Below are 21,871 nucleotides of genomic sequence, written 5' to 3'. Positions count from 1 at the left end.
CATCCTTTCTCTTAAGATCTTGTTTCCTTCTGCATAGGCCCCGCTTGCTGGGTCGGCAGGATGGGTTCCCCCACTGTGCTGTGCTAGTTTGACATAATCACTGTAGTGCCACTGAGCAACATGTGGCAAACAGCTTTATCGTCGAGGACAGCCCAGCAAGCTGGGATGAGTGAACAGCAGCTTCCAGTAGGAATGCTCCTCTGTATTTTAAGCTAGTCTTTCTTGGAGAGTTGGAAAAGAGGAGATTGGAGTGGGGTTTTTTCCCCCCTCCATGTGATTTCACTGATGTTTGTAGTTGCACAGAGGGACACCAGAAACCTGATTTAAAGTGGTCCTCCAGGGATAGCCTGTTGATTTCTTGAACATTGAAAAGGCCCAAGAAAGTTTCAGAGTCCAACATCACTCAGCAGCTGATCTGAAGCAAACCCGAAGAGGACAACCCCATTTCCTCAGAGCCCTCACTCAGCCCCCTTGGCCACTGAGACATCACAGCTGATTTTTCAGTTGGCCAGAAGCCCTGTCTGTGTCGCTACAGAGCTCAGGCATGCCTTGAGACAAGAGTAACTAGTCATGCCCCATCTATCTTACATGCTTTTTTTTTTTTGAGCACCTCCCAGACTTTACTATGTTTATCCTCTTAGCACCTCTGTAATTATCTTGCTTGTAACAGATGAGAAACAGAAGAACATGGAGGTTTTGCAATTTGAGCTGAGCCGTGCCGGAGCTCTTTGGCAGGAGAGGCAGCCTCCTGAGGGGTGAGTAATGTCCTTTTGACAATCCTATTAGACTTCTGTTTGTATCCTTACATACCTAGATACAAGCCCAAAATCAAGCCCAAAGCATCTTGCACAAAGTCACTCTTCGAACCTGACTTTTCTGGGACTGATGGCAGGCTTTCACCACCGTCCTTCCTAGTCCTCATACAATTCCCAGAGACCAGATCTGCAAAGCAGTTCCACTCTGTTTCAGTTTGAAGGATCAAATCTTATTTATGCAAGCAATATAAACATCATTTTAGCTTGAAAAACACACAGAAAATTCAGAACAGCTGCAACTGTTGTGTGCACTGTCCTGCAGAATAATTTTGTCTGAGAGCACGGAGTGCACTCACAACTGTATTTTAACCAGTGTGACTGGCAAAGCAAATCAGATGGCACTTGGCTTCAAATATATGCTTATTGTCAGCCCTCTTAACCAATTAAATCAATGAGAACTTTACCACGGAACCTGAATGTAGCTTTAAACCCTGAATCAGCAGCAGTAGCTGAGCGTAACAATTGCTGAGTGGAGAGGCAAACTGACTGGGTAGTGTGCTTCAGGGGAGGCACATGCTTAGCTGAAAGGAGGGCTCTGTGCAAAACCAAGCGGAGCAATGGAAATCAGATCAGCAAGATGAAGTCTGGTTGGTGAACATCCTTCCCTGCATGTGAGTCAGTGGCAGGTTAATTAGCATAGCTAGGCAGGGAACAGTGGTTATGACAGAAGAGGCTTTAATTGATAGGATCATTTTCAGCACGATAATATTAATTAGCAGTTGTGATAGGGAACATGAAGGCAGGTGGAGCGCTTTCTGTCAAGGTATTTTTATGAGGAATTAGCCTGTATAAACACCCATTGTAAATACATTGTCCTTGTCAGGTGTAATAACTGCCTTGGCACATAGCATCTCTACACACAATGGAAAGATAATTAAAGACACAATTGCACACTACGGTGTTTCTCCCAGATGGTAATTGTGTCATTGGAGAGATCTAAACAATTATGTTAGGAAAACAGTGGGTGACTGTTAGTAATTATTTCCAAAATGTAGACAATAAATAGATTGAGAAAACGCTGTGAGTGTTGAGCCAGCCTTGGAAAAAGCTAGAGGAAAAATTGTATTTCTGAAGTGAACATGGAAATTTTAAATGGAAGTGAGGTGTCTAAACATCTTGGAGGAACTTAGACCCTGAACTTACTGAAGCCAAATCCCACCCTAGCCTACAAATAATTTCATATTTCACAGCCTTCACATTTTCCTCATATGTATGTTGTTCTTAGAAGCTTATACAAGGAGGGCCGAATCCTGAAGACATTACTTAAAGGAAATTTCTATTCACGTCGCTGAAAATTCACTACTGATAATCCTAGTAATAATCCTTATGAAAACCTGTGTTATATTACATGTTGCATTTTATTATGTATAGCATATATAATATATTGTATAACTCTGTATTACAGGTCTATACTACATACCTATAATATGTTCTAGTAATTAAACCAAATAAAGTGCAGTTATGAGCTCATTAAACCCAAGAAATATGAGATGTCAATCAATTCAGTTTTTATCTAGATAAAAATCTTATCAAAGCCAAGTGATTCAGTCCTTAAAATCAAGTGTTCTTATGTCTGTGTCTCCATTTATGATGTATAGATAAACATGATCCACGAAATGCCTGTATAGACATATGTGACCTGCATGCACAGTTCCTATTGTGGAGCGAACTGCTGCTGGATATTCTTACCTCTTTGGTTCCCATGATACATCTGAGTGGGATATTCTGTTACAATTGTAACACTGCAAATATTTAATAATATCACACAATTCTTCACAGATCTGATATAAGCAATACATAGCCCTCTGTCAGGTATGTAGGTTTTGCACGTTGTCCCTCAGAGGATGCCAGAATGACTTAAACGCACTGAGTTATCCTGCTGTGGTGAAATGCCTTTTTCCCAGGTGCTGCTGTACCTAAACTGGTCCCTGCAGAGTCGGCAGGTCCAGCTCTCCTGCTCGGCTTTTTACAGGCTGAGAGGTGATCTTGAATTAGCTCTTTTGAAGTCACCTGGGACTAGTGCATTCTTGCCTGGAGCAGAACATTATACTCTGGAATAAATATACTTGGGGCAGAAATCTTCATCCTGCTCTTGTTCTCCCACAGCTCTTATGGTGGGGACAAGCTTTTGGGCAAAACCTCACTGCCATCCCAGTCAGCTGCTGGGAGTGTGTTTCCTGGGGCTGAGTGATGGCAATTCTGGGCTTTGCACCTCGCATGAAGAAGAGGCATTTGGTACAGCCATGTTGATGATCAGCAGAGGCTGCAGAAGGAAGAATTCAAATTATGCAGAGAAGCAGCAGAGGAATGGCAGTGACACAGGATTAATTGAGCTGGGTTCTGGTTCTCACACTGACAAAGTGTCTCACCCAGTGTCCCGCACTCTGTTTCGTGTCTGGATTGGTCAGATATGTTTCAGGCCGTCGAGGGCAAGGACTGCCTTCACACTATGTCTGTACAGTATCTGAACAGTCATCAAGGCTTGATCTTGGCTACTATCTCTAAGGGGGGCTCTAATAAAAGCAATAATAATAATACTAATGTTAATAATACTGATGATGATGCTAGTGAAAGGCTGATTATAGTTACCTTTTAATGTGGTCCAGAAAAGTCCCATGCTTCACGTTCAGCTCATCCAAAACAGAGAAGCTGTTTGTATTTATATATTTTTCTGGTGGGAGGAGAGTTTTCATGCCCAGAGTTGGAGAGCATGGGGAGAAAAGAGAATTATGGAATGATTTTTCTATTGTGCGTAACAAGATTATGATCAGAAAAAGGAGGAGGGAGAGAGGAAAATGTGGATGATGTTGTTATTACCAAAATGAAAGAATTTGTATATAATCATAGTAGTTGGGGAAATGTGTTTTTAAAGACCTTGAGAGAGGTCATAATGAGAGTTTACTTTGTAGATCTAATCACAGTTTACAAGACCATATGCCAGTTCCCAGTGGTGTCCATAGTGAACAGCAGGACACCAGTAATTTTCCAGATGTGGCTTCCCCCCTAGAAGGAGAAAACCAGTGAGAAGGACTAGAGTGACCCAGCACTGGGGGAGCCTCTGAACTCCTCTACATCTTTTGTCTGGGGTGCCCTCACAAATAGTTTGGTTGGTAACGTTGGCATAAATTCTTCTACAGTGCAACTGAGCCTGCAAGAGAGAAGGAGAAACTCAGAGAGGGATCACAGGATCCAATTTTATGGAAATGTATTCATAAAACAGGGCTGAAGCATATATACCATAACATCTATCCCAGATACCTGATGAGTATTTGGGGCCACATCAGTAGTGGGGGAGAGGGGAAGAATGTTGGGTGCCAACAGGACATTACTACCTTGTGAAACATGCTGGCGTGGAGGAGATCATGGTCTCAACTTCTGCCTAAGCTTCCTGTAACTTCTGCAAACACATGCATATTGAGCCCCCTTTGGTCAGATCATTCCATCAACCACCCTTGGGTCTTGGTGTTGCCCCAGTCATGCTGCAGCGCGAGCACTTTCCAGGTCAGAGCACACCAGCAATGGGAGAGTTTGCAAGGGACTATATGGAATCACCAGATCTTGCCCTATTTTTGTTTAGAGAGAGTCATGGCTGTGGATGCTGTTCTTTTGGAGGAGTGAACTTAAGAGGAAAAGATATCCTGATGAAGGTGAAAAAATGACGTTAAACAGGAAAGGAATCTGTGGAATCATTTGATCTCTTCTGAAGGTTGCTCTTGCAACCTAATGCCCTTGCTCCAGGTCGCTCTTTGCCTCTGTTTAGTGTGCTTTGTCCCCTGCTTTGTGATTGACATTAGCCCAGGGAAAGGAATTGTCATGGTCTGTTGGCAACACAGTGATTTCTGATGTCACCTGTAACTGATTCATAGCTTACTTTGGAAGATCAGGGAACAGACTAAGATCCACTAGAAGCAGCCAAATGCCTGCACAATAGCTTCAACTGTGTAGGCTCTAGCTGAGGTCTAGGCACTGCTTGCACCTTTGGTCACAGTGAACATATTGTCATTTCCACAAAAAAAGCATGGATTGTGATAGCCAAATCTTAATGTGGGAGGAAGGAGCAGAGTTTCCTAGTGAGCTGGAGGTAGGAGGAAATTCTAGTCAGCAACACTGACTGTTCATCTCAGAGCAATGACGCATCAGAAGACACGGAGGCCTCACTTTGCTTAGCCAAACATGCGCTGCCTGCCCTTGCTGCCGAGCATGACAAGAGCTGCTGAGTCAAATGAGAGCAGCTCCAGCTAGGGCTGTGCTGAAGAGGAGTGTGCTGCTGTACACATTACTAAGGATTGGTTGAGAGACTTGGAGAAGAAAAGCAAAAAGCCCTCATGGGAGATGGTCTATTTTTAATAAGCCCAAACCTCTTCCACAAATTAAGTGAAATATTTTAAAAGGAAACAATATTACTTTGGTTTTATTTGTTTCAGCTACTTAGTTACAGCTCCACGTGGACACAATTAATGGAGGAAATAGAGTATTTTATAAGCCCAGGACTCTGAGATAGATCTTTTGTGACCATGTGAAATTCTTTGCCCTAATCACCACACATTCCTTAGGAGAAGGTTGTATATTGCAGAAGATTATTAACCTCAGTTCCAAAAATGTTGTGTCTAGTCATTGAATGGCAAAGGTCAAAAATTGTCATGGCGTTACTCAGTGATTAATTTTGCCCTCCATTTTTCATTAAAGTCCCTGCTGTCCATCTCTGGCTCAGGTCTGTTCTAATTCTGTTCAAAGTATTCCCCTGCAAGAGAGAAAGAAATGACCTTTCCACTGGAGCTAGTTTTATTTCCCAGATCCCTTTCAGACTCCCCCTGTGACTTCATGTAAATCACTTAGACATTCAGTACCTCATTTCTTCATTTTTTTAATAGAAAGAATATGATTTCCCCTTTATTTGGCCATTTACACGATGAATTTTTCAGGACAATGGATCACCTTGTTTTGGTGGTATCTAACACCAACCCATCTAATATTTGCTAGTCAAAGAAAAACAGATTGAGGTAAAACCTGGAGATGAACGTTGTTTAGATGAAGAGTTTAATTTGTGCCTTGCCCTGCTTTCCTAATGATAGGAAACAGCGAAAGAGTCACCTTTAGAAAAAAATAATGTTTTTTCATTTTTCCAGGACTGCCTCAAATATCAGAGACAGGATCCATAAAATACCAGGTCTGAGCTTTCTGGCAGGAGTGAGTGTGACAGCAGGGTGTGATTTCTGGATTTCTGAATGGAGACAATTGATCTGTTCCTCAGATAATACAGGTCTATATACCTCATTATTCAGCCATCCACTTCTCACAGGCGGACCTAAATATTTTCCTTTTTAGCTCTCAGACCAGTGCTGCTGAGAAGACTTCATTGCAACAGGATATTACATGGAGGTAAACAATATCTCACTGATGCAGTAATCTGTGCAAATACTCTGATAGCTAAGCACAGCAGCGGAGTAAATAAACAACCCCAATGCCCCTTCTCCACCATGCCAATAAATATAGTTTACTGTACACATCACTGTTCGGGGCCGTGCGGGGATGGTGTGAATCCATTAGTAGGGTAAGGGTGAGTGACTTCTGACTTCAGCGACCCTTAAAGTTAATCCAGCATCGTAGGGGCAGAATTAAATGTGATGAGCTCAGAAAGTGTGATAAAACCAGATTTAAGTGCACAGCTGGGCAGCAACCTATAAAGGCAGAATTTAAAACTGTAATAAAAACTTTGTAATCTAATTACGATGGTAAAGTTAAAGGTGAGGTATTTGCAGCATGATTCACATGCACCACAGCTAACCTCTGACATCTTGAATATATTATGTGGTTTCTTCACTACAGGAGTAATTTTTGTGTTGCTCTCTCACACTACATGGTTCCCTACATTTTATTCTCATGCACTGTCTTTGGAGGTTGCAGGACAGGACAAAACTGTGGATCAGCATTTTGTAAAGCATCTGCTTTCCTGTACTTCTTGCTCAAGGCCTCTCAGGACTGCTCCTCCCCATGCTCTGGGCACTCAGCACCCAGGCATGGAGGCAGGGGTTGCAGCAGGTGCACAACACCTCCAAAAAATCACAGCTCCTAAGAGAGTCCGAGGAGAAACCACAGCAAGAACAGGCATGTCTCAAGCTGGTTTTAGCCTAGCTGGTCTTAATACCCCCGGGAGGGAGGATGCAAAGCAGGTTATAGCTTGGATGCAGGATATGATCCCAGGCAGACAGCTCCTGTCGGAGCCCATGTCATCACATCTTCATTGCAATTGGCACCTAATTAATGCCACCTCACATATGCAGTCATCTCTGATTTCAGTGCTGGCTTGTCCAAAAACCAAAGTAATGGGAAAAACCAGCCCCATGAACCCTGCTTGGTTCTCCTTCACCACTGCCAGTGGACGGAGCTCATTTTGCACAGTTGGTGGGGTTCAAAGTGCTCTCACCAGCACTGTCAAGTATGACAACAACCTTAGATCCAAGTCTAACATCTTTCAGCAGAAAGACCACAGAGGGGTTAAACACTAAAATAGAGGTCTTTTTCCTGGGTTCCATTAAGTGTTGTCTAGCATTCCAAGACCACTGCATGTGTGGAGGGGTGTAGTGGTGGGATTTAAACAAGTTTGCTCAAGCTGGTAACAGTTGGGCAGTTGCTCTAGGAAAGGCAGCTGGGGAGATCACTCTTTTTTCAGCCAGCCTATGTCAAGACAGAAATTTCAAATTATTTGGAAATCTACCCCATGGGATAGTTCTGCCTTTTTTTTTTTTCTACACCCCAAACAGCAATAAAAAAATGCAGCAGAAATGTCAGAAGAAAATCTTTTTATATGAAGTCTGAAAGACTCTATATTGTTATTTTTTTGAACTAAAAGAACGTGGTGGTATTTCTGAAATCAAACTGCACCTCATTTCATTCTGTTTGAGTTTAGCCAAAAGGCCTCCTTTTAAAACTGATTGACACCAAGCTATATTCCTAGGTCACGGAAGTTGTTCAGGATGGTGTTGTTTGTAGAATCAGCATCCCAAAATAAACTATGTTCTTCCCCAACAGAATGTAGAGCCAGCTGATCAATCTTCACAAATGTTATTCTTAAACTGATGAAATATTTACCATGTTTGTGAAATCAAACTGAAACACATCTGTTGCTTAGGTTTCCCTAACGGATAATCAAATACTACTTTTCCTGAAGGAAATTAGTAATTTTTAAGATACTGTGTTTCAGAACCTGTCCCTCTTTTTCCCCTTTTATTGAGCTTGGAGGGGAACAGCAGAGCTATCAAGGGCACCCTGTGCAGGGTTCAGAGTGAGGTTCTCCCTCTGGGAAGAGGAGGGTATGAGAGCCATCGGCTAAAATAGATGATTGATATCACCAGTGGGTGGGAAAGAGGTGGGGGGTGCTCTTGGAAAGGGACTACTCAAAATTTCCAGGGGCAGCTTGTGTTTGTGATTGTGATCGCAGGTCTATCTCAATATTGTTACATTGAGAGACAGAGAGCTGCTTTTTATTTTTGAGAGAAAGAGAAAAAGATGTTATGTGTATATATTGAGGTGCTATATATACTTCTGCCATTCCTGAGATAACTTTATCCCAAACTATCCTTCTCTTCATGCAGCTGTGCAACAGCTATACCAGGATAGAGCCCTCCACAGGAGACAACAGCTTTTAAAATGCAATCAGGAACTACCAGAAAACACCACAACAAATGCCCCAAAACACAGGAAGGAGCCCGCCAGCTGCAGAAAGCCAGCGTGAGGATCAAAAGAGCAACATCCCAGGTACAAACAGGGTGAGATTCTATCGAGCCCAGGCCAGCAGCCACCCACTGCGTGCTCCAGTGGGTTTAGAAATCCCATCCTGTACAGCAGCTCCTACATGCTTGAGCAAACTGTACTGCTGAGAGAGTAAGGGAGCATTTAAGAACCTCAGTCTGCAAGGCACAGACAGGAGGTGGTAAATACCTTGATAAGGAAACTGGAGTGAAAATACCAGCTTTAGGCAATCCAGATTTTATCAGGGAAGTATGCAGGGATGAGTAACTACCTGACATGCAGATGTGCCTATGCACAGTGCCAGCAGCCTTCCAGTCCACACATCTGGCCTCAGGCGTCACGCTCGCATTTTCAAACCCATGTGATTTCGGGGTATGTCAAGGGGGTATTTTTGCATGGGATTCTCACACAATGGCAGTGCCCAAAATGAATCTGTAGCTCTATGTCTGGAATAACCTCTAGCTTTAACACCAGAGACTTGTTTTTCTGCTGTAAGAAGCTGCTTGGCTTCTTAACAAAGTCTGTTGATCTGCTTAGCAATGACATGCATTTCACAGCATGGGAATCCATGTGTGACAGGTGAAAAAAAGACGCTGGAATCCAAGGGCTCAGCAAAGTCATAAAGAAATGAATATTGCTTATTGCTTAGTGAATAGGTGGTGTCTCATGGACCATTGCTATTGCTGTCGCTGTGGGACCTAGAGAAGACCTCTGCCTAATCCCATCGTAGTCTCTGCAATGTGAGTCACAGATTTGGTGCGAGTGGTTGGAAACTGAAGTGCTATGAACTGGCACAACACATATATTCATACTTCAGGAGATATGGGGATGGCAGGGGAAGAACCCCAGGGAATTGGTCACGGCACCAAGCCTGCCAGAGTTCAAGGAGTGTCTGGATAATGCTCTTAGTCATACAGTTTGGTTTTAGGTAGTCCTGCAAGGAGCAGGGAGTTGTTCTTAATGATCCTTATGGGTCCATTCCAACTTGAGATACTCTATGATCTTATATAGGCAGTTTGGAGAATTATTGCTAAGTCTCTTACTCTAGCTCTGGACCCCAATATAAGACTATGGAGCTGCCTGTTGGCTATTCTCCCTCATACTCTGGATCGCTAGGGAAGTCATTGCCTGGGCTGTCATCAACCAAGGTGGGAAATGTCTGTTCAGAGAGCCTGTCCCTGCTCTGACAATGCTCTTCAGGTGTCTTACAGGTTCTTGGACCTTTCTGTTTGGTTTTTGCATTGATTCTTGGCCAGGGTTACAATACAACAGAAGGCACAACCAGCCCTATCCTTGGTGGGAAGAAAAGAGTAGGAAGAGCTTGGCAGCTTGAAGGGATGGCCTGGAAACCTGAACAAGGAGAAAGGGGAGACTGTTACCTTGCTGAAATGATAAGGGGTTGGGGCAGCACTCATAGCTATGCCATGCCAGGGGATTGGCTGCTGAAGGGGTGGAGATGGTCGCTTTCTGGGGGTGGTGCTTAGTGTGGCTAATGACAACCATAAGTAGGAAAAATATGGATGCTATTGGAGAGAGAGGCCCAGGAATGGATAAAGAATAAGTTGGCTGCGCTGTGTACAGAGAGGGCCAAACAGATGTTGGGCCTGATCCAGAGCCCATTGAGTTAATGGAAAGGCTCCCTTTGGTTTCATTGGACGCTGTCTCAGACCCATTACAGCTTCACAGGAAGTGGTGGAGACCAAGAGTAATAACTTGTGGTGACTGAAGTGGTGTGCGTTGCATAGGTGTGGGCTGTGAGGTTTTCATGGTGAAAACAGATGGGTCTTACAGATCCGTCCATTTGGCCTGGGTAACCCTTCTGCCCCACTTCCCCCACCTGATGGTAAGCAGTCTTATGCAGTTTTGGTCCTCTAGCCAACGTTTTGGCATGATTCTGCGCAGAAGTGCTCTTCTGCCTTCTGTATTCCCCCTCCTACTCAAAGAGGTCTGGGTGTGATCTCGTGGTGGCCCAGGATTCAGAAACCAGTGATTTGAGCCCTCCACAGAGAAGGAAGAAATGAGGCCTGCTGAGAACTGTTGACTAGGGAGGAATTTTGTTGTGGAACAGCAAGAAAAATAATGTAAAGCAGGTGTTTCTGCAATCGTGAGACATTTGTAAAACCAACATTGTCCAACAAGTCTCCCACTCACATTCTCATCCACATGATATGGCAAGGTCTAACAGAAGGACCGCAAATAGAAAACATCTCTCTGTACTAGTTGGCGTACGACCTGCACTAGGCCCCCCCCTCCGCTTCTGCTGTCTGTGCTTTTCTGTTTATTTAGGTGTGCATCTTTGTTTCTCTTTTTACTTTTAGCACAAGTAGGAAGGAAATGGGATTTCATACAGCTTAGGAGACTGGGAGCTTACCATGCCTTAGAGCATGGGCCTTTATTTGTCCTCACACCACAGGTGCAAGTGTTTGCAGGCCAGATCCTCCACTAGTATAAACTGCCCCAGCCTCCAAGAGGGCTTCCTCCTTTTAGCCAGCCTGTTTGAGGAGGTTTGTGATATCCAGAGATGCAGACACAGGCCATACTCCGTCCAGGCTGGTCTCACGTTTAGGAGTGAGAACTTGAAGCTGCGCAGCACCCATTTTCTCCTAGTGATCGTATCGGGAGGAATGGGTTGACCATTGCACACAAAGATGCATCAACAAACAGCAGATGCTGTTTCATTCAGGGTTAAGAATTTACTGGAAATGTAATTTGGGGAATAGTTTAATTTAGACAAATTTAGGCCAACTTGGGGAATAGTTTAATTTAGACAAATTTAGGCCAACTTGGGGAGAGGCAAGGAAGTAAGTTATAAGGGTAATTTCAAGGCTTTTCTCAGGACCACCCCCATCCAAAGATGAATAGCTTTGTTTTCTCTGTTAATGAGAGAAATCCTTACAGTAGAGTGGGATTGACTCTAGTATTGCTGAAAGAAAAAACTTTGTCTTTCTCCTGCGAGAAACTCTGCTCTGAAAGGGGCTAATAGTTCACTAGCAGGTTTTGGTCACTATCAGGACTGTTATACTGATTTATTTCAGCTGAAGACCTACCCCAGTTTTCCTTGACATCACATCAAGCTCCTCACAATCCACCTCTGGATTTTCAATCATCCATTGGCAAAGGAGCCCCTCCCAAGTCTTTTGTAAAAAGCTATCAGTCTCATTCACCTCTTCTCCAGCTGTATTCATATCAACTTCCTTCCCCTTTGCAGGTATTCCCTTATCCACGCTGGCAGTAACATGTACATGCTACAACAGTGCCAAACATGGCTCAGGCTGAGCTGGATTTTAGGTACTTAACAGGTTTAAGTCAGGACCCTACAACACCCAATCTCCAAAATATAATCTCTCACTTTTCCTGACAATAATGCACTTCTAGCCATGTTTAAAAAGAAGCTGATACTGAAAGAAGCCGCTGAACTTTTTGTGTGAGGTAAGGGTCAGTTTACAGCTGGATAAATTGCCTGGCAGGAAGGTTGTGTGGCAACTTGGCAATGATATTGTAACACAGCTGAAGGAGGAGAACGCCTGAGCCCTGTCTTCTAGTCCTCTTTTTAACCATGCTGGCTTGTTTATGTTTGGGTGGTAGATGGGTGGAGCCGCTATTCCAATTTTTGGCTCATATCGGTCCACTTGGATGTCAATGTAAACTGCTGCAATTATATCATAATCGTGTCCCACTATTGGAAATGATTAGTCTGTTCATTTTCCATAAATACTGGCTGGCTGGCCTCACCTGGCAGCGGCTGTGAATTGTCATGGCAGATACGAAAGCCTAGAGAATATGGGGATTCATAACTTCATGTGAGTTATGGTGTTTTCCAGGTGACAAAGTCTAACAAGACTATGCTATTGGATTTAGGCATAAACAGGATGCCAGAGGAGAAATGTCAGCTTTTAGACTGGGATTCAGGTAGCAATAGAGAAAGCACGGGTATTTCAAAGCAAGGACAGTCTTACTGTGCTCTTTTAGTCAGAACGTGAATTTATTAAAATAAGCCTTAAACTAATGGGAGAACTTTTGAATTTCAGATGAAAGTTCAAAAATACCCAGGCTTTATAATTAAATAGCACTTCACATTCCTACCTCTCCACCATGGCTGCCTTTCCTCTTCCATACCAACCAGTTCCAGTGGGTGGAACTGAATGTAAAAAGTAGCCGTGTATTAACTTCAAGGCTATTTATTCTACAAGTGAGCTCTAATTCAAAATAACACTGATGCCAACCTTTTTTTTTTTTTTTTTTCCCCAGGACTCAGGCATACAACACACTTCCCTCTATTGGAGCTCATCATTCCATAACTCCAGAAATTGCAATATAAACCTTGGCTACTATGCACACTTCAACTTGAAAACACAGCAGTGATCTGGGATTTTAATTCAAGCAAATTTGAAAGTGGATTAGAAATAGGATCCAGCTGCATCTCTAATAGTCAAAAGAAAAATTAGCAGAATATTAGAGCTGAAATGAACTCTGTCTTTCTTTTAGCTTTGTTTCTCCCCTTTGCTTTAGAAGAGGAATTACATAGACCTAAAGGACCATAATTAAATTGTCATTTGTTCCTTACCTTGGTAGAAGCTCTGCCCAGCTGAACACATCTGAGTTTCCATCCTAAGCATTTACCTACAGCATAAGATTGGGGGGAAGCGGTTTATTACTTGTTTTAAGAAATTAGAAATCAGAGGCATGCACACTCTGTCTGTTATAGTCTTCAGCGAGCATGTTGCCAGGCTCTACAGGTTATACATCATTAGCACACAGAGTGTCCAGGAGAGCCCAAAGCTTGTGCAGGTGTGTTGGCAAAGCTCGCACCACTTCCCTCCCTCCTCCCTTTCCACCGCACTTCCAGCAAGCCGATACTTGAAATTCGATGTGGCAAAATCACAGAAAGCTCTTCTAAAGTTTGTTAGCTCAAAGCTCACCCAGCAGACGTGACTATGAGATGGTGTGTGGAACCTGGAAGGGACTTACTGGAAAAACAAAACCATTGAGTCAAAAGCTTAGTGTGTTTTTCCACGATTGTATGAAAAAAAGTGCATGTGTGGGTTTTTTTAAACACTTTCAGATATTAGAAGTTTAGTGAACACAGAGACGGCTTCTTTTTTTTTTTTTTTTTTTTCCCCTGCCCTTGAACTTTCAGAATGACTATAGGGAATATATTCCAGCCTGTTTTCAATGACCCATTCATATGGTGATTTTATTTCAGCTTTTCCCAACAGGGAGCGAGCTTCATTCGATCTCTGCTCCTGGCGTTAGCTGCCATTATTTGTGCATCCTGCTCAGATAATCAATAAAGTGGATGGCATCTGAAAACAATTATACACACAGCTCTTCCTTAGCTTCCAAGACGGAGACAGAAGCTGGGAAAGGAGCCTTTGCGTATTCAACACTTGTTAAAGGAATGAAATATGGTGCTGTGTGTTATTGTTATATCCTGAAACCTGGGCATTCAGCAGCAGTTTCTTTTGACATTGCGTAGCACTCTGGCTGCACAGCGCCTATCACAAAGCTAATCATCTTTCCTATCTTTCCTGGCTTTGCTAGAAAAGTTGCTCTGTCTGCTTTTACGGTGCGCCAAAGGGCAAGAACTGCAAATATAACAGTGGTGTCTGCAGCCTCCTTTAGTGAGGAAGGGTGTAGTAGCTGGATGTAGTATCCTCCTTTGTTTAGGGGACACCATCACAGTTGCATTTTTACAGCCAGATGTCCTGGCCCCAAGCTAGCATGTGGTGACGAGTGGGTGGCCTGTGCAGGGTGTGATGTCTTTCTGTAGCATGGGATGAGTTTTTCCAGCCAAAATTGTGTTCAAACCCCCAGCTAAAAGGGTGAGGCTCTGTCTTTACACTGCTCATGGCAAAGCCACCTTTAGATTTCTGTAAGGCTCTCACTGCTGACTGAAGAACCTGATTCAGGTTCTCCATCACCTGATGGAGTCCTACCAGCCAGGCAAGTATGTGAGTTGTCTCACGTTAGAAGGTATTTAATGACTATTTTAGGAGGTTTGCAGCTTCAGCCTCCCTCCTTGCAATGGCTAAGATGAACAATTGGCATGAAGCTGAGCATTTCCACTGCAGCCTACCTGAACAGCAGCTGCACCAGGTACCAACAACACACGGCCTCTGAACTGAGCAGGTGGTAGAAAAAGAAGAGGCACAGTTTTTGCCAGGGCAAGTTGCAACTGCAGAGTAAGGCTTTGTCCTTTTACTCCTGCAGCTCTGGGCAAGCTTTGTGCAGCACTGTCACAGTGGGGACTAGATCCTGGCTATGACCCTATACAGGTTTTAATGGTCTGCTCGTGGCCTGCATTGAAGACAAGACGAAAGGTGAGGTGGAGCAGTGGTCTGACCCAGTGTGGCCATTCCCATGTACTTCGTTTATACCTTTCTCTCTTGAACTGCAGAGCCAGGAGGGATGCAGTGGCTGTACAGCTGGGGAAAACCTATGATGTCTGCAAGAGCTAGCAGCTGGGGACATCCAGAGTTTGGCAGCTGCCTCCCCAGAAATAAGCTAAGGACATCAAGCAACTCACTGCTCCCAGCTGTTGAGTGCCAGCAGAGCTATTTCACATATCCGGACAGCAACAATTACAGGCGAGCAATTGGTTTTGGCCACTACTACAGGGTCTCTGCTATCTCCTAATCTAGGCAGCAAGCAGAAGTGTTTGTTCATGGCCTGCTCCATTGTCTATCCCCAGCTTTTCTCTGTGGTGGTACATTGTCTGCAATGCTGTTTAAATCCTCCTGCCAGCCCCAACAATGCCTCGTGCAACCCCAGCGTGTCGGGAGCTTCCAGGCCGCAGAAAAAACGATCCTGCTCAGCCCAGCTCTGTTTGTTGCGAAGTGTTTGCTTAGTGATTAACTCATGCACGGACATACACAGCCACAAACCTCTAGGTTGTCTCACAGCCTTTTCATTCAATTAAGTCTGTTGACTTAGTCTCATTTTGAGCAGTAACTGGATTTAGATAAGGCAGTGGAAACCAAAACATCAATTGTGTGATTTCTGGCCCAGCTGGTATGTGGATCTGAAGGGAATGTTTGTGCGGGCGATAACTGAGGTAGTGCAGTGATTAGGACAAAGTCATTTGGTGCAAAGACTTCTATAAAGTAAAAATGCTCTGCATTAAGTACAAACACTGGCCAGAGGAAGCAAAGGGAGCTGCCTGCCTCTGCAAACTCCCTCTTTGCCTCACTTGATGTGCCATGCTGTCAACGGCAGCCAGTGATGGATAGGTCATGGTCTGTCTGAAGGAGCAGTCGTGGTTGGCCTGGGGCTGTCTGGGAGCTCCCACCAGGTGAAGGGGTTGTGCTGGAGCCCAACTGATAGAACCATTAACTGCTTCTCTGAAGCCAGGAAAGCTCTACAGGGATGTAATCATTTGGGATTTAGGCAGTTACTTTTTGTCAGCAATAGACCAAAGTTATTCTGGGATCATTTCTCCCCACAAGCTGTAGGGCATGAATTTACACTCAGTTCCTTAGGGGCTTGATTTGCCCAGCATGAACCAGCCCTCATCGCACACATCCCCGGGAAGAGGAGGAGCAGGTGGCACACCCTCAGCACCTCCACTCCTTAGAATACAGGTGGCCCAGATGGAAAAATCCTCTATACTATAATAGCTGATGTCTCCCTGTATAAACAAGGTAAAAGCAAGCTCTTTTACTTGCAAGCATACATTTTTGTGATGCACTCCTGAGTCTTCTACTGCTTATGCACTATAGTCAGAAAACATATTGGGAAACATGTATTGTTACACGTTTGTCAAAAGCACATTTCAATGCATGAATTTTTTGGTCACATTCTTTTCCAGATAACTGTTAAGCTAATGGGGAGTATAGGGCATTCCTGGCATCCTGCAAACGTTCAGCAAGGAGCATGGAAGAAGAGTGCAGAAAAAGACAGCAAGAAGATATTACTTCCTACATGCATGAGATAAAGTACACCACTGGAAGACAGCAAATGTATTACTGACTTTCTCTTTCTTCTCTCTCATACTAGGCAGGGTTTCTTCCTCAAATTACCCTTTGTTTTCTTCCGACATAAATTTGTGATACAAGGAGATTATTCTAGCTTGTTGCACTTTGAGAACTGCTGATGGACATTGAAAGGGGACAAATACATTGTAGGTGGTTTGCAAACAATGGGCTGCGTGCAGCCTCAGTGCATATATTCCTCTGAATAGCACAGCTTCACCACTGGAGGAACAGGGGAATGTGTTGCTTCAAAGGACCTTTCTTCCCAGTTCCTCCCACTCTGCTTGTTTCCCTTTTGGGCCATGCAGCACTTTTCATAGAGGTGACATTGGAAGTAATGTAAAACCAGCCTTTACTGAGAAAAGTGCTGTGCCCATATGCACCCCATGGGGTGGTGATGGGAGGAGGTGCTAAGCACCTCCAAACATTGAGCCAATACTTCACATCATCACTCCTGGCTTGGAATGGGAATCACACCAACTAGCCTAAGCAGTATTTGACCTTCTTCCTAAGTGGAGTGCACCGGTACACGGGAAGAGCATGTTTTAGTGCACAGACTCAGTATTTCCATCAGTGACTTGGATGGTGGAGTGCTTTCGGCTTTCTTGCACGAGGACATTGCAAGAGTGGTGGAAGTACACCATGCACTGTTCACTCGTCCCCTTGCTCCCTATGCAGACATCCTCAGCCTGTGACTGTTTCTGTCACAGCCACTGCCGTTGGAAGCAGGACAAGCATGTAAAAATCTGCTTCCTTTGTGCTGAGAAGGTGGTAGCTACTGAGCTCCTGTCACCCAGCGGCACAGGGCCCCACGATGCAGCTGAACACACAGCAGCGGAGCCATGCCCAGCACAGGGCTTTGCCCCGGCACGGCATGGCGGATTAGCGCAACACAGTGAGCAGCTCCTGGGACTGGAGCAAGTGGCTGCGCGTGTGTGTACACACACACAAACACTTAATTGTTGGCAACTTAACATATATTAAACAACTTCTGGTAGCGATGAAAGATGGCATCCTCCCAGAGTTTTGCATACCTGTGAGCTAATCAGCCCTTTGTGTGAAAGCGTAGGTGGAGACTCTTCTAACAATACGAAGTTGATTAGCTCATCATCTTGGCTTTAGGGGCATACTGATGTGCCCATACTGCTTTCAGAGCTATGAATAATCCGGCTTCGCTGCAGTCCTCTTATAAAAAAAAAGGAGAGAGTGTAGTTTCAGGGCTTGGTACTCAAGCCTGTTTCTTGGTACAGGTGATGAGTAGGTATTCGCCTATTATTCACTGGTATCACTCTTGGCTTCAGGTCTCCTTTGGACAGCTGTCAGTATCAGAAATGATACCTATCTGACAGAAACAATTGCTATTTTTCAACCACTGATTGGAATAACACCCTTGAAGATTAGGCGTGTGTGATTCACTGTCAAAGTGAGAGGACCATCAACAGAAGTCTGTGCTGGTCATGGTTCATTTAAATCTCTAGTAACAGTTTGGATGGTGGAGCAGACAGGGCTCTTACAGTAGGTTAAAACAACAAAAGAGGCTGGGAGACCCCAGCTTTGGGAGGGCAGGAGGATTGATTTTAAATGTTCTGAATAAACTTTAGAAATAGTTTTACATGAAAAAGAAAGTGCATAATTAAAATACATATAAGGAACCAGGTCCTGGTACTGGCAATATGCTAGGGGAGCCGGTAGAGGATAAGCTCAAATCTAAGTCTCCCGTGTGATGCTGTGGCCAGAAAGATACTTGTTATTAGAAGAGGTATTAGGAACACCCTTTGTGTGGAGATCGTTCTGGTGCTGGAGAGGCCCAGACCACAGGTCTGCACTCCGTAATTCAAATAAAGATGTAAACACAGGAGGAAGTCTGGAGGAGAGCAATAGGACTGATAAGAGGTTTCAAAAAAACATGACCTGTGAGGAATTTTTTTTCAATTGGATTTATTTAGTCTAGAAAAGACTGAGGACAGCTATGAGAGACTTCAGATGTGAAGACAGTAGCTGAAAGGGGTATGGTAAAAGAGTCCAGTGATCACTGGGTCTATTTGCATGGGGAAGGAAAAGATCTAGTTGGCTTTATTTGCAGCAAAACAGAGGAGGTGAGAGTTTAGGAAAGCTCTGTCCACAAAGAGAGGGAGGTGCTGGAACCGCTGGCACAGAGAGGCTTTGGGATCTCCATCTCTGGGGGTTTCCAAGAGTTTAAACTAAGGTACAATAGGAGTGGCGTAGGCCCGGGCACAGAAAGATGCAGGAGGGTCTCTCCATATCTACATGTGTTTACTTAAATGCATTCTTCAGGGGTTATTGCTTTGGTGGCAGTAGCAGAAGGCATGTTGGACTCAAGTTTGGTTGCTAAAATGGAAAACGTGCTGATAGGTGGGTATGTTTGCACAGAAAATGTTGATAAGACAGGAAAAATTACATTGTTGTCAGAAACAACAGCCAAAAATTTTAGATGTTCTGCTTCAAAAAAGTATATTTAAGGAAAATGGGTCCTTTGGCAAAACAGTCTTTCATTAAACAGAAGATTTAGACGGAAAAATTTGCCATGAGCTCTGTAGATTAGCAGCCCAGCAAAATCCCAACACCTCTGAAGTGTAATTACTGATCCTGGAAATGGTTGCTCTTTGCCATTCGGGATTCAGCAGAGATAACGCAACACCTCTGTATGTAATGGAAAGATGGGTAAAGAGATTGTCAGGGGAGCCTGAGAGTAGCTTCACCTGCAAAAAAAGGCTATACAAGAATAAGTATCCAGAAAGACTCTGTGCAACAACTTGCCAAATTAAGAGGGGAATGGTATCTCTCACAAAGTCAAGGAAGGACTGCGGTTAAGGGATGAGAGTCAGAAACCCAGCATTAAAAAACTTCTAGTTCTTACAAAGCCTGCACTTATATGTATTCAATCCAGGAAACTGGTTAGTGGGATGTGAAACTACCATATGTTTTTGCAGATGCTACAAGTATGTGTGCTTTCCTTATGTATATATGCTTTATACCCACTTTTGAAATTGGGTCAAAGCCTGCTAGTGCTCCTGAAGGAAAACTCTTGAGAATTTACAGATCTGAGGTGCTGTGATTTATGTTTCTGGACAGCAATTTCACTTTCCCCTATTGAGGCTTGGAAAAACAGAGGAGAGTGCAACAGGAGATCCACACCAAAGATCAAGGCAGACACATCTGCCTGGCTGTCAGATTTCACGGCAACAAATTGGAAGAAAATTAAAAAACCTGGGCCAGATCTGGTCCTTGCTCTGGGAGTGCAAAGAGGTCTGAAAGGCTCCTACACAGATATTTATACTTGGCATAAAACCACCACGGAAACTCCTGTGTTTCTCTCTCTGTTTTTGCTGTCCCTTTAATAGAAATATGTCAAGTGAATATGAAGGAATGAGCTCTCCTTGTTAAAATAGTCTTGAGTTTGTGTCACTTCAGTTAAGAGGAGGTTGCAATGTCCACCTCTGCCCACCACAGCTCAACAGCTGCCCTTCCAAACACTTCAAGTTGCAGGCTTACATCCTAAATCAACAGTCCCACAAGTGTGGGACCATAAATGCTCAAAAGTAGTTTTATTTCTCCAAAGCCCCAGGGAGATTTGCACCCTGAGACACCGTCCTTCTGTCAGATATGGAGGATGAGCTACCTTCATCATCGTGTTGCTCTTAACTTTAATTTCTAGCACAAATAGCCCCAAACCACTCTGGAGTGGGGGGAATAAGACACTGCCAGATGATTACACATTGCCTCTTAATACAAAGCCAATTGTGTTTATACTCCATTACTCAGTTCCAAATTACAAGCCTTATCTCACAGGAAGCTTGGGATGGCTTATAGTTTCAGAAACCTCATGGTAAAAGGGTCAGTTTTTAAATATAATGTTTTCCAGAAAGACTATCTTAAAAATATAGTGCTGTTCAAATCCTCTGCTTCCTTTAATGCTATTTTCAGGTTGTTTTTTTCAAATTAAACATTAGGCTTAGCAACATACATGAGATGTTAGATTAAAGGGACAAGGCTTGGGTTTTCCATGTCTATCCAGAAATAGCTGTTCCCTGGGTGGGCCAGGTGAAGTTGAGCAAGTTTATTGTCACATGACTTCCCCCAGTTTTCTGGGTGGAGGAGAGAGAGATGTGACTGGCTGCTTGCAGAAAAATCTGGCCAAAAGCATTGGGCCACATCCTTTGTGGAGGTAAATCAACATCATCTGAGTGGCAGTTCTGGAACCATGACTATTTTCATCAGGATCAGGCCTTTTACATATGGTGAGGAAGTGGTAAAGATCACAAAGGGAGGGAAAGATATACATGCATGGCAATAATTGCAAAAAGCTATGGGGTTTTCCTATGTAGGTGGTGTCATTTTCTCTAAAGAATTAAAGCATGGCTTTCCCAGCACTCTTTCCCTTTAAGGAGACATGCTGAGCAGTGCATCCCGATAAGACGACAAGCCCAGATGCCCAGAGGAAGAACAGTGTTGTTGTGAAGACACAGGCCCAAAAGGCAAAATGTCTGGATTTTATTTGCAGCTCTGCCACAAACTTCCTGGATGATTGTAGCCAAGTTAACCAGGTCCGTTTTTTTCAAGCAGCGTCTATGCCCTTTCTGCATATGCATGAAGCATACGTTCGCCTTTCAGGGCTTTGCGCAAAAGTCCAATAAATGCAAAGCTGCAAAGAAAGACTGCCGCCTACGCGCTGCCCTGTTTTCCCCAGGCAAAGGGTGATGATCTGGTAAAGCCGCTGGACCTCTGCCAGCAGGGATTGGGATCCAGAAAGAGGCAAGAGCATCAGAGCAGCTGTGCTGCTCCGGCTCAAAGCCCACCTTGCCCGATGGCCCATTGCTGGCAGTCAGCAGAAGTAGGTGCCTGGGGAGGAAAGCAAAATCAGGGTGAGCAGAGCTGGACACATCCACACTGTGCTTTCCCAGCCTCTAACCATTCAAGGCGTGGGGACTTCCAGAGCTAGGAGTGGTTTGTATGAACTTAGCAACCCTCAAAGGATTTCTAAACCTGGGAGCATGAATAGTCCAGGACACGCTCTCGGGGCACCTTGGGATTTTTAGCTTCCTTGGAGCAGGACTCATTTCTTCAGCTCTGCGTCAGACTTACTGGGTCACACGGGGCTTTTGTAGCTGCTACAAAGGACAGCCTTCCCATCGCTGTGTCAGCTCCCTGCCTCTCACGAGGAAGTGATGCCGCCTGCCAGGGAGTTGAGGCTAAATGCACTGATGTTTCCTCATGCCTTGGAAGGGAAGAGAAGTCTGGAGAGAATTATTGTTGTGATGCATAGGAGCTTTGCCAGTACAATGCCCTGTAATAACAGCTACTCTTCCTTCAGGTCAT

The 21,871-nt window shown here is 44.1% G+C and overlaps 1 protein-coding gene across 1 annotated transcript in view; it reads right to left on the bottom strand.

Moving 5' to 3' along the window:
• Positions 1-13,127: 13,127 nt before the first annotated feature.
• The window catches only part of BMP2 (bone morphogenetic protein 2), a 195,161-nt gene continuing 186,417 nt past the window's right edge, over positions 13,128-21,871 (bottom strand). The window contains exon 5 of the mRNA XM_075035445.1: positions 13,128-13,184. Within this exon, the coding sequence (XP_074891546.1) occupies positions 13,181-13,184 (4 nt within the window). The 3' untranslated portion in view covers positions 13,128-13,180. The remainder of the gene's footprint in view (positions 13,185-21,871) is intronic.

The sequence above is a fragment of the Buteo buteo genome, chromosome 9, assembly GCF_964188355.1.
Source record: "Buteo buteo chromosome 9, bButBut1.hap1.1, whole genome shotgun sequence".
Taxonomy (NCBI): domain Eukaryota; kingdom Metazoa; phylum Chordata; class Aves; order Accipitriformes; family Accipitridae; genus Buteo; species Buteo buteo.
Note: the sequence above shows the minus strand (reverse complement) of the source record. Positions and strands in the feature narration are given on the sequence as shown.